General features: G+C 41.9%; 1 protein-coding gene across 21 annotated transcripts in view; it reads left to right on the top strand.

Moving 5' to 3' along the window:
* The window catches only part of GPBP1 (GC-rich promoter binding protein 1), a 91086-nt gene that overhangs the window by 31658 nt on the left and 46873 nt on the right, over window positions 1-12555 (top strand). For 20 of the 21 annotated variants that reach the window (XM_063622632.1, XM_055251487.2, XM_063622638.1 and 17 more), the window contains one exon: window positions 9210-9329. The exons of the other annotated variant lie outside the window; for it this stretch is intronic. In XM_063622632.1, the coding sequence (XP_063478702.1) occupies window positions 9267-9329 (63 nt within the window). In that variant the 5' untranslated portion in view covers window positions 9210-9266. The remainder of the gene's footprint in view (window positions 1-9209; window positions 9330-12555) is intronic. 21 annotated transcript variants of the gene reach the window in all.

Below are 12555 nucleotides of genomic sequence, written 5' to 3'. Positions count from 1 at the left end.
GAATGTTTTCATCACCCCAAAAGAAAACTGTCTCTAAGCTGTCACCCGCATTCCACCCTCCCAACAGTCTCTAGTAACACCAATCTGCTTTTTGTCTCTATGAATTTACCTGTTATGGATACTTCTTATAACTTGAGGTATACAACGTGATCTTTTGTCTCTGGCTTCTCTTTGTTTTTGACGTTTATACTCAGCATGTGTTAGTAATTCATTCCTTTTGATCGTTAAGATTTCATTGTGTATGCCACATTTTGTTCTTTTGTCTATTGATGGACATTTGGGGTGTTTCTACCTTTTGGCTACTGTGAATAGTGCTGTTTTGAACACTGGTGTACAACAATTTGAGCATCCTTTTTCAATTCTTCTGTGTATATACCTAGCAATGGTATTTCTGAGTTGTGGTAATTGTGTGTTTGACTTTTTAAGGAATTGCCAAACTTCTACAGTTGTTGAACCCTTTTACCTTCATACCAGCAATATACAGGGGTTCTGGTTTTTCCACATCTTTGCTAACATTTATTTTCTGTTTTTTTTTTTCTTGTTTTGATTATAGCCATTCTAATGGGAGCGAACTAGTATTTCATTGTGGTTTTGATTTGCATTTCCCTAATGATATTGAGTATATTTTATGTGGTTATTGGCCAGTTGTTTATCTTCTTGGGGAAATATTCAAGTGCTTTGCCCATTTTTATTTTATTATTTATTTTATTTATATATTTTTTGAGACAGGATCTTGTTCTGCTACTCAGGTTATAATGCACTGGCACTATCAAGGCTCACTGCAGTACCCCCCTCCTGGTCACAGGCGATCCTCCCACCTCAGCCTCCTGAGTGGCTGGGAATACAGGTGTGCCCCACCACACCTGGCTAAGTTTTAAAAAATTTTTTGTAGAGATAGGGACTCACTCTGTTGCCCAGGTTAGTCTCAAACTCCTGGGTCAAGTGATCCTCCTGCCTTGGCCTCCCAAAGTGCTGGGATTACAGGCAAAGCCACTACATTTGGCCCTTTGTACATTTTAAAATTGAGTTGTCTGTTGTTGAGTTGTAAGAGTTCTTTATATATTCTGGATACTAGACCTTATTAGATATGAGGTGCATATATTTTCTTCTATTCTGTCAGTTGTCTTTTTACTTTATAGATAATATTCTTTGCACATGTTTTAAATTTTCATGAAGTTCAGTTTTTTTTTGTTTGTTTGTTTGTTACTCTTGGTTTTGGTGTCATATTTAAGAATTCATTGCCAAATCCAAGGTAAGGAAGCTTTATCTCCCTGTTTTCTTCTAAGAGTTTTATAGTTTTTGTTTTTATATTTAGGTCTGTGATTTATTTTGAGTTTATTTTATTTATTTATTTTTGAGACAGAATCTTGCTCTGTTGCCCAGGCTGGAGTGTAGTGGCATGATCCCGGCTCACTGCCACCTCTGCCTCCCGGGTTCAAGCTATTGTCCTGCCTCAGCCTCCCAAGTAACTGGGATTACAGGCACCTACAACGATGCCATGTTGGGTTTTGCCATGTTGGCCAGGCTGGCCTCGAACTCCTGACCTCAAGTGATCCACCTGCCTTGGCCTCCCAAAGTGCTGGGATTACAGGCGTGAACTACTGCACCCAGCTGAGTTTATTTTTGTATATGGTTTGGGTAGGGGGGTCCAATGGCTATTTAGTTGTCTCGGTCTGTGTTTTTGAAAAGACAATTCCGTATTGAATGATCTTAGCACTCTTGTTGAAAATAACTTGGATATAGATGTGTGGGCTTATGTCTGGTTTATATGTCTGTTCTTAGGCCATAGTACGGTTTTGATCACTATGGCCAAGGTGCGAGGATTGCTTGATTCCAGGAGTTTGAGACCAACCTGGGCAACATAGACCCTATCTCTACGAAAAATATTTTTAAAATTAGCTGGGTGTGGTGGGGCATGCCTATATACCCAGCCACTTGGGAGGATGAGGTGGTAGGGTCGTTTGCACCCAGGCAGTGGAGGCTGCATTGAGTCATGGTAGTGCCACTGTACTCCAGCCTGGGTGATAGAGTGAGACTTTGTCTTGAAAAATAATCAGAATGGGCAAAGGACTTGAATATTTTTCCTAAGATCTACAAATGGCCAGCTCACTATTACTGTAAAGTAAGTTTTGAAATAGGGAAGTGTGAGTTCTGTAACTTTATTCTTTTTCTGCATTGTTTTTGGATGTTTAGGGCCCCTTGCACTTCCAAAGGAAATTGAGAATGGCCTTTTTTATTTCTGCACAAAAGAAAGTGTTGGATTTTTTTTTTTTTTTTTTGAGACGGAGTCTCACTCTCTCACCCAGGCTGGAGTGCAGTGGTGCGATCTTGGCTCGCTGCAAGCTCCGCCTCCCGGGTTCACGCCATTCTCCTGCCTCAGCCTCTCCGTGTAGCTGGGACTACAGGCGCCCGCCACCACGCCCGGCTAATTTTTTGTATTTTTAGTAGAGACGGGGTTTCACCGTGGTCTCTATCTCCTGACCTCGTGGTCTGCCCGCCTCGGCCTCCCAAAGTGCTGGGATTACAAGTGTGAGCCACCGTGCCCGGCCGGATTTTTTTTCTTTTTTGAAATAGTGAAACAGTGCTAAGTTCTCTTATCCCCCTTGCAGGGCGTGTGATGGGGTGTGGCTTGCTTCTTTGGCACCCCGCTGCTGAAATCTTTAGGGAGAGCATGCAGACAGGGCAGGCTGTAGGACTCCGACCCCACGGCAGCACCTAGGGGTGAATGTTTACAGCTCCTGAAGCCCCAGTGGGCATGTGTTACAGGGTGCCCTTTTAGTCTAGCCATCAGTAGGTGGCTTGTGTTAGCTCAGTTAGACGCCCTGCCTTATCGCAAGGACAGAGGGCTTTCTTGCCTTGGTGTATGGGAAGAATCAGATCACACGTGGGCTTGGAGAACGAGTGCAAGGTTTTATTGAGTGGAAGTTTCCAGCAGATGGATGGGAAGCCAGGAGGGAGATGGAGTGGGAGGGTGTTTTCCCCTGGAGTCCTGCAGCCTAGTGACCTGGGCTCTTTTCTGACTGCACCAGCCAAACCCAGCCAAACCTCACGCCCTTCTTTGGTCAGTGGCCTGCCAGCCTGCTCTCTGTCAGTGTGGTCTTCCACCGGCATGCTCCCCTCGACATCCAGCTATTTGTGTTCTTCCACCGATATGTCTCTCTCGATGACGTCCAGCCACTTGTGTCTCTGCCTACTAGAGTCTCTGAGGTTTTTATAGGCACACGGTGGGGGTGTGACTGGCAGAGTGGTCTTGGGAAATGCACCATTTGGGCAGGAAAACAGAAATGCCTGTCCTCACCTAGGTCCGTGGGCACAGAACCCGGGATGGAGCCCTAGCGAGGGACCATGCCCTTCCCTTCCCAGCGCTTGCGTGCCCACTTCCGTATCAGTAGGGTCTTACTCTTTCTCAGGGGGTCAGAGCCCTAGCCAGGGACCATGCCCTTCCCTTCCCAGCACTTCCTTGCCTCCTTCCATATCAGTAGGGTCTCATTTTGTTGCTCAGGCTGGAGTGCAGTGGTGTGATCTTGGCTCACTGCAACCTCCACTTCCCAGGCTCAAGTGATCATTGCGCCTCAGTGTCCCAAGTAGCTGGGACCACAGGTACGAGCCACCATGCCTGGCTAACTTTTTTATTTTTAGTAGAGACAGGGTTCACCATGTTGTCCAGGCTGGTCCTGAGCCACTGAGCTCAAGGGATCTGCTCACCTCGTCCTCCCAAAGTGCTGGGATTATAGGCGTGAACCACTGTAGCTTGGCCGAGTGTTGGAATTTTAACAGAGATTACGTTGAATCTGTAGATCATGTTTGGGTAGTGTTGCCGTCTTAACAATGTTAAGTTTCCCAGTCCTCAAACACAGCGATGTCTGTCTGTCTTTTTTCTTTTTCTTTTTTTTTTTTGAGACAGAGTCTCACCCTGTCGTCGAGGCTGGAGTGCAATGGCGTGATCTCAGCTCACTGCAACCTCTGCCTCCTGGGTTCAAGTGATTCTCCTACCTCAGCCTTCCAAGTAGCTGGGATTACAGGTGCCTGCCTCCATGCCCAGCTAATTTTTTATTTTAGTAGAGACGGGGTTTCACCATGTTGGCCAGCCTGGTGTCAAACTCTTGACCTCATGTGATCCACCTGCCTGGGCCTCCCAAAGTGCTGGGATTACAGGCTTGAGCCACTGTGCCCGGCCAGGGATGTCTTTCTGTTTAGGTCTTTTAACATTTCTTTCAGCATTGTCTTAATAAGTTTTTGGTGTGCAAGTCTTAACATTTTTTTGGTTATATTTATTTATTATAGGTATTTTATGCTTTTGGATTTTACTGAGAATTGAGTTGTTTTCTTAATTTCTTTTTTGGATTGTTAATAGTGTATACACAAAGAGCTGTTTTTGTGTGTTGATCTTGTATCTTGCAGCGTTCCTGAATTTAATTAGCTCTAATACATATTTTTTCTGGACTTTTTAGAATTTATATAAGATCATGTAATCTGTGAATAGGAATAATTTTACTTCTTCCTTCCCAATTTGGATGCCTTTTAAAAAGATATGACACTCTCTCACTATGTTCCCCTGGCTGGAGTGTAGTACTTTTCACAGGTGCCATTATAGCAGTCTACAGCCTCAAACTGTGGGGCTCTAGCACTTCTCCCATCCCAGGCTCCCAAGTATCTGGGACTACAGGTGCTTTGCACTGTGGTGGCTCAGGATGCCTTTCATTTCTTTTCTTGCCTAATTGCTATGGTTAGAACGTCTACTACAGTGTTGAATAGAGCTTGTGAAAGCAGGGCATTCTTGTCTTGTTCCCGATCTTAAGGGGAAAGCTTTCAGTCTTTCACCATTGAGGATGATGTGCTATGGTTTTTTTATAGATGCTGTTTATCAGGTTGAGCAAGTTTCCTTCTTGTTTCTAGTTTGTTGAGTATTTTTATAATTAAAGGGTGCTAGATTTTGTCAAATGCTTTTTCTGCATCAATTAAGATGATCATTTGGTATTTTTCTTTCATGTTATTAGTGTGGTGTATTATTGATTGATTTTTGTATGTTGAGTCAGTCATGCATTCCTGGGAAAATACTACTTTGTATGGTGTTTAATCCTTTTAATATGCTGCTAGATTTGGTTTACTAGTATTTCATTGAGGATTTTTACGCTGTACTTCGGTTGTAGTTAGGATTCCTTAGCTATTGGTTGATTTTGGGTGTTTTTGATGGTCTTTGTGATTTTAAAGCTTATTTTAAAGTTCTCTGAAATCATTTTAAAGACAGTAAGTCTGTTATTCTGACAAAATCAATTTGGGTAAGTTTTTCTTTGAAAACGTGGCACAAATTTGGTAGAGTCAGAAATAAAACAACAAGAAAGAGAAAAAAGTCTCATCTATTTGTGTATTTTTTGCCAAAGTGTATTCTTTTTCAGTCTGAAGAATAATCTTTTTTTAAAAAAAAGTCAGGCATGTGCACTTAAAGATGTACACTTAGGTTTTATTGTTTTCAGAACCAGCTTTCTCCTGGGGAAATTTTTATTCTTCATGGATGTCATGAATAAATTGTAAATTGGGTGACAGAGAAAAAAATTAGGGTGTTCATACTAGCAGTATTTGTGTATCTTAAACTCTTTATGTCCACATGGGACCTTCAGATATAACAATCCAGTAAGCCAGTCAAAGTTAGTAGTGGGGGGCCAGTAGAAGATTTCTAATAAGCTGTGGAATCCTGACTCCTGAGTTGTTAGTAGGACTGTTGATTTGCCTTTTTTTGGGGGGAGGGTAGTTGTCTCCTGTATGTACCTGGTTGTTGTGTATGTGTAAAGGAAATATTTAATACGTAAACATTTTAGTTGGTCTATTTCTAAAGTTGTTTGTAGTTTACTAGGGCTGCCATAACCAAATACCACAGACTGGGTGGCTTAAACAACAGACATTTATTTTCTCTGTTTTGGAGGTTCTAAGTTCAGGATAGAGGCATCAACAGAGGGTTGGTTGTCTCTGAGACCTCTCTCTTTGGCTTGCAAATGACTGCCTGCTTGCTGCCTCTTCACATGGTCCTTTTATCTGTGCATGTGTCCAAATTTCTTAAAAGGGCACAGTCTAATGGGAATAGAACCCACTCTAATTGCCTCATTTGCAGTTAATCACTTCTTTAAAGACCTTATCTTCAAATATTGCTACATTTGAGGTATTGGGGGCTATGACTTGCAACATACAAATCTTGTTCGTTGGGGGGACACAGTTCAACCCATAACATACACAGGGAAAGGAAGATGAGACAAAATCAGATGGCACAGTGCAGTTAAGACGAGTGGTGTGGAATTTGTGAAACTTTAATTAGCCTTTATATACTTGCTTTTTTTTTTTTTTAAATACTTTTTCAGAACATGAGTTAACTTCTTTTTTTGAGATAGGATCTTCTCTGTCACCTGGGCTGGAGTACAGTGGCGTAATCATAGCTCACTGCAGCCTCAAACTTCTGGTCTCAAGCAATCCTTTTCCCTCAGTCTCCCTAGTAGTTGGGACTACAGGCATGGACCACCACACTCCGCTGTTTTTTAAAATTTTTTGTTGAGATGGGAGTCTTACCATGTTGCCTAGGCTGGCCTCAAACTCCAGGGCTCAAGGGAGCCTCCCACTTCACCTCCCAGAGTGCTGGGATTACAGGTGTGAGCCTCCACACCAGGCCCATACTTTAAGAACTAGATTTAAATTAAAGTTAATATAAAGACATTGCAGAAATGAATAGGTGATTTTAGTGGTTTGCCTCCAGGGATTTTTTGTTGTTGTTGTTGGAGACAGAGTTTCCTCCTTGCCCAGGCTGGAGTGCAATGGCACTATCTCTGCTCACTGCAACCTCCGCCTCCCGGGTTCAAGCAATTCTCCTGCCTCAGCCTCCTGAGTAGCTGGGATTACAGGCATGCACCACCTCGCCCGGCTAATTTTGTAGTTTTAGTAGAGACGAGGTTTCTCCGTGTTGGTCAGGCTGGTCTCAAACTCCCAACCTCAGGTGATCTGCCCACCTCGGCCTCCCAAAGTGCTGGGATTACAGGCGTGAGCCGTCGTGCTCGGCCATTACGTAACTTTTTACCATTTTGTATGATATGCCTTTTTGAAAATTTATCAATTTTAATTTAATTTTTTTTTTTTTTTGAGACAGTCTTGCTCTGTCATCCAGGCTAGAGGGCAGTGGCGCGATCTTGGCTCACTGCAACCTCTGCCTCCCAGGTTCAAGTGATTTTCCTGCCTCAGCCTCCTGAGAAGCTGGGATTACAGGTGCCCACCACCGTGCCCTGCTAATTTTTGTATTTTTATGGGGTTTCACCATTTTGGCCAGGCCGATCTCGAATTCCTGACCTTGTGATCCACCCACCTCAGTCTCCCAAAGTGTTGGGATTATACGTGAGCCAAGCCCATTTTTGGTTAAGTTCTCTGAAGTTTCTGGCTGGGAAGTTGTTGGAAAAGTGTGTATCACAAAGCACCGTTTAGTATTTAACTTCATGTTAAAAGATAAAAATCTTTTATAAATTTTAAAACACCTTAGTTTTCATTGTTATTCCACAAGACTTTGACATTTAATGCCAATAGAAATAAATAGGACTCTGAATACCTGAATTTTTGTGATGTGCAGTATATTTTGGTTAGACATAGTCTTAAAACCTGTATTTTGTTTCATGAGTGTTTTATTGGAATTCCTCTTAAGGTTTTCAAGTTGTATCAGAGTTTTTCTCCCTCAGCCCATATGAGCATTTAAACATTATCACTTACATTGTCAGTTTTAACTAATTGTATTTGTTTTTTATATCTGGTTACTCTTAACCTTTCTTTTCTTTTTTTTTTTTCTTTCTTTTTTTGAAACGGAGTTTTGCTCTTGTCGCACAGGCTGGAGTGCAGTGGCTCTATTTTGGCTCACTGCAATCTCCATCTCCCGGGTTAACGCAATTCACTTACCTCAGCCTCCTGAGTAGCTGGGATTACAGGCGCACACCGCCACACCTAGCTATTTTTTTTTTTTTTTTGTATTTTTGGTAGAGACAGGGTTTCACTATGCTGGCCAGGCTGGTCTTGAACTCCTGACCTCAAGTGATCCACCTGTCCGCCTCAGCTCCCCCAAAGTGATGGGATTATATGCGTGAGCCACCTCGCCTGGCCCATTCTCTGGTTTATTTTAAAACAGTCCAGATGTATCATCAATTTAGTTGTAAAGATTTGAGTATATGTCTTTTTTTTTTTATTATTTTTTTGAGAGGGAGCCTTGCTCTGTTGCCCAGGCTGGAGTGCAGTGGTGTGATCTTGGGTTACTGCAACCTCTGCCTCCCAGGTTCAAGTAATTTTCCCGCCTCAGCCTCTCAAGTAGCTGGGATTACAGGCATGCACCGCCATGCCCAACTAATTTTTTATTTTAGTAGAGATGGGGTTTCACCATGTTGGCTAGGCTGGTCTCGAACTCCTGACTTCAGGTGATCTGCCCGCCTCGGCCTCCCAAAGTGCTGGGATGACAGGCATGAGCCACTTCGCCTGGCCTGTGTCTTCCTTCTAAAACATCATAACCACCATACCATTATCACATCTAAAGTGATTATTCCTTAGTGCCATTTAATAATATCCAGCTTATGTTCAAAGTTCTGATTGTTTCATAATTTTCTTTTTTTTTTTTTTTAGGTTGATTTGTTCACATAAAGGATTCTTAGTTCATCTGCCCATTAAAAGCCACTATTTGTTGTAGAAACCAGCTCATTTAACCTTTAGATTATCACTTCCCCCAGACGTCCTTTAACTTGTTCTCCATCTTGAATGTCCTGCTAATTGGTAGTTAAATCAGATTTCAAATTTTATTTTAGGTGGGCACAAGACTACATCATAGATGGTACTCTGTATTTCATTTTGGGTTATATCAGGAAACATTTGATGTCTAGTTGTCTATTTGATTTTTTAATAAAAGCTATACTGAGGTATACTTTATGAAAAAGCCAGTTTTAAGTTTATAATTTGAGGTTTGACAAATGGGTACAGTTGTAATAACCACCACGATCAAGATAATACTCAGTTACCCAGAAAATTCCCTCTTTCTTGGTCATTCCCCTTCCAAGTTGATCTATTTTCTATCACTATAGTTTTGTCTTTTCTAGATTTTCATTATAAATAGAATCCTATAGTAGTAAGTAGTAAGATCATTGTAATATAAAGGCGATAATTTTTGGCCAGGAGCTGCAGGTCTAATTCCTTCCATTTTTATATGACAGGGACTTGCCATGAGGTGTTGAAGCCTTGTTTCACTGAGTTGGAGAGACTGGACCTAAATGGCGCAGCATGACTTTGCTCCAGCCTGGCTTAATTTCCCTACTCCACCATCATCAACAAAGGTACTCTTTCTGCATCTTTCTTTCTGTCTGCTTCTCTTGCATTCATTTTTTACACAAATGTAATTAAGTCATGGAGGAGTAATAATATCTTTGCAGAGAAGTACATTTGTGGCCGGGTGCGGTGGCTCACCCCTGTAATCTCAGCACTTTGGGAGGCCGAGGTGGGTGGATCACCTGAGGTCAGGAGTTCAAGACCAGCCTGACCAACATGGAGAAACCCTGTCTGTACTAAAGATACAAAATTAGTCAGGCGTGGTGGTGCATGCCTGTAATCCCAGCTATTCAAGAGGCTGAGGTGGGAGAATCACTTGAATCCGGGAGGCAGAGGTTGCGGTGAGCCGAGGTTGTGGTGAGCCAAGGTTGCGCCATTGCACTCCAGCGTGGGCAACAAGAGCGAAACTGTCTCAAAACAAAACAAAAACAAAAACCCAAAACATTTATATTACCGTCTAAGTTATTTAATTTGTTGGCTCTATTAAAATTTTTTTTTTTTTTTTTTTTTTTTTTGAGACGGAGCTTTACTCTGTCACCTAGGCTGGATTGCAGTGGCATGATCTTGGCTTACTATAGTCTACACCTCCTGGGTTCAGGTGATTCTTCTGCCCCATCCTCCTCAGTATTTGGGATTACAGGTGTGGGTACCATGCCTGACTAATTTTTGTATTTTTATTAATAGTAGAGGTAAGGTTTTGCCACGTTGGCTAGGCTGGTCTCTTAATGTCTGACGTTAAGTGATTTGCCTGCTTCAGTCTCCCAGAGTGCTGGGATTACAGGCATGCGCCACTGTGCCCAGCCTGTTCTGTTAGTTAACAAGTCAGTTTTTATTATACCATCAGCGTATACTAAGCCATTTATTTCAAAGTTGTCTTTTGTAGTAATCAGTTTCACAGATTTTAATTCTTACCAGTCATATACTTTGAACAGAGCATCTTACCTTTTTCTATACTGTTTTTTACTCTTATATGGATTGACTTGTTAATGATATCCACCATACATGATGTACTTCAGTTCACAAAGTGCTTTGCTGAACATTATCTAATTTGTTCATAATTCCATGAATGTGGTGATGTAGAATTATTCTTAGTCCTTGCTGTACTCATTTTAAATATTGATCTCCTTTATGAGGGAAAGTAAAATGATTGAGGTGCAGAGTAAAGGGTTTGTTCACAGTCACTTTGGGATGAGGGTGATTTATCTGAGTTTTCTGTGTCTTTCCCCATCTTTCTGTAAAGCTGTTTGCCTCATTTGATATCAAACCCATCTGTTAGGCTCCATTAATTCCCAGCTGACTGCTCTACTGTTTTCATTAATGCCTGAGGGGCCTAAATTTGATCCATGCTCTGATCCAGTTTAGTTATGATAAGTGTAGTTTTGAGGCCCAGTCTCCTGAGGTTGGTTCTGACCCTAGTAGGGCTCTCCATACGTATCTGTTTCTCAGGTTCATTCAGAACTAGCTGGCCTGTGATTCAGCTTATTGCTCTTCATGGAGAGGAGCTACTTATTTTCTTACTACCAGTATCTCCAGTGGTTCTGGGCTGTTAGTGTTTGAATAAAATTAGTTCCTTTGAGAGACTGCTTCTTACCCTTGGCAAAATCTTTGAGTCATTACTCCATGCGCTAGGTGGAGCAATAGCCTGAATCTTCTAAGTTTTTCCAGTGTGAAACTACTTATTGCTTATTCAGCTTATTGCTCTTCATGGAGAGGAGCCTCTTATTTTCTTACTACCAGTATCTCCATTGTTTCTGAGAGGGCTGTTAGTGTTTGAATAAAGTTAGTTCCTTTGAGAGACTGCTTCTTACCCTTGGCAAAATCTTTGAGTCATTACTCCACGGGCTAGGTGGAGCAATAGCCTGAATCTTCTAAGTTTTCCCAGTGTGAAACTACTGCCCTATTAGATAGCTGGAGCAAGAGCAATTAGGGCCCCAGTGTTCTTGGGCTGATGAACCTGGGGTAGAGCCTTCATTCCGTGAGTGGGGGTTGGGTGGAATAAAGGAGCTCCAGAGTTCTTGACTGTAGTTATCAGAAATTTAACTTCTTCAATTGGAATTGGAGAGGGTGAGAAATGTTGACAGTCTGCCTCTCCCAGTAAGGTGTATCCCCCTCGTTTAGGAGTTGAGAGGGGGGAAGAAACCTGTCTTCTTGATTACAGCTGCCCAGATGGGATGTGGGGAGGGTGGTTGGTTGTAGCTCAAGTGCTACAGACTCTTGCAATTGAGGTTTAGTCTGAACAAGTACAACTCGGGAAAACGATTAAAAAACAAAACACCGTGGCCGGGTATGGTGGCTCACACCTCTAATCCCAGCACTTTGGGAGGCACAGGTGGGCAGATCACTTGAGGTCAAGAATTCGAGACCAGCCTAGCCAACATGGCCCAAACCCCGTCTCTACTAAAAATACAAAAATTAGCCAGGTGCGGTGGCATGAGAATCACTTGAACCCGGGAGGTAGAGGTTGCAGGGAGCCGAGATCGTGCCCCTGCAGTCCAGCCTGGGTGAAGGAGTGAGACTGTCTCAAAAACAAAACAAAACAAAAAACACTAAAAGTCTGAAAATTATTCTAAGGGCACATAGCAAGTGAAGAAACATTTATGTAAGAAAATCTGTAAACTTCGTGTTTCTGTACCATTCTTCTGATAACCTGCTTTACTTTCTCCTTATAAACATTTTTTCAAAGCCTTTTCATATATCTGGAACGCTTTTTTTTCACATAAATAAGACTTGAATGGCTCACTGACTAAAATTTCAGGAATAATGTGAATTTTGCAATATCGTTATATATTAGGACTCACTAAGGAATGTTGATTTAACTTACATAAATAAAAATAGAATAGTTTTTTACAGGTACATTTACAGACATTCAAGGAGATTGCAAATTATTAAAATTGTCTATTTTTAAGATGTGCTAAGAATAAATTTTTGAAGCAGATGCTAGAAATGGGCTTTTTTTTATAGATTATATGCCACTAGTGATTAATAGTCTGCAAAGAGGAAAATAGCGGCATATTCTGATAAAAAGTCATAATACAATTTTTTGGGTCAAGTTATTTTGTTAGGGGAGCTTTTTGATGGGCCTTCCCTCCAGCACGATCTAGTATGTAAACATAAAACAACTACTGCCTGGGTGTGGTGGCTCACGCCTATAATCCCAGCACTTTGGGAGGCCGAGGCGGGTGGATCACCTGAGGTCGGGAGTTTGAGACCAGCTTGACCAACATGGAGAAACCC

This window comes from Symphalangus syndactylus, chromosome 18 (assembly GCF_028878055.3).
Source record: "Symphalangus syndactylus isolate Jambi chromosome 18, NHGRI_mSymSyn1-v2.1_pri, whole genome shotgun sequence".
Lineage (NCBI taxonomy): Eukaryota > Metazoa > Chordata > Mammalia > Primates > Hylobatidae > Symphalangus > Symphalangus syndactylus.
The sequence above is the reverse complement of the archived record's forward strand: the minus strand, read 5'-3'. Positions and strand labels throughout refer to the sequence as shown.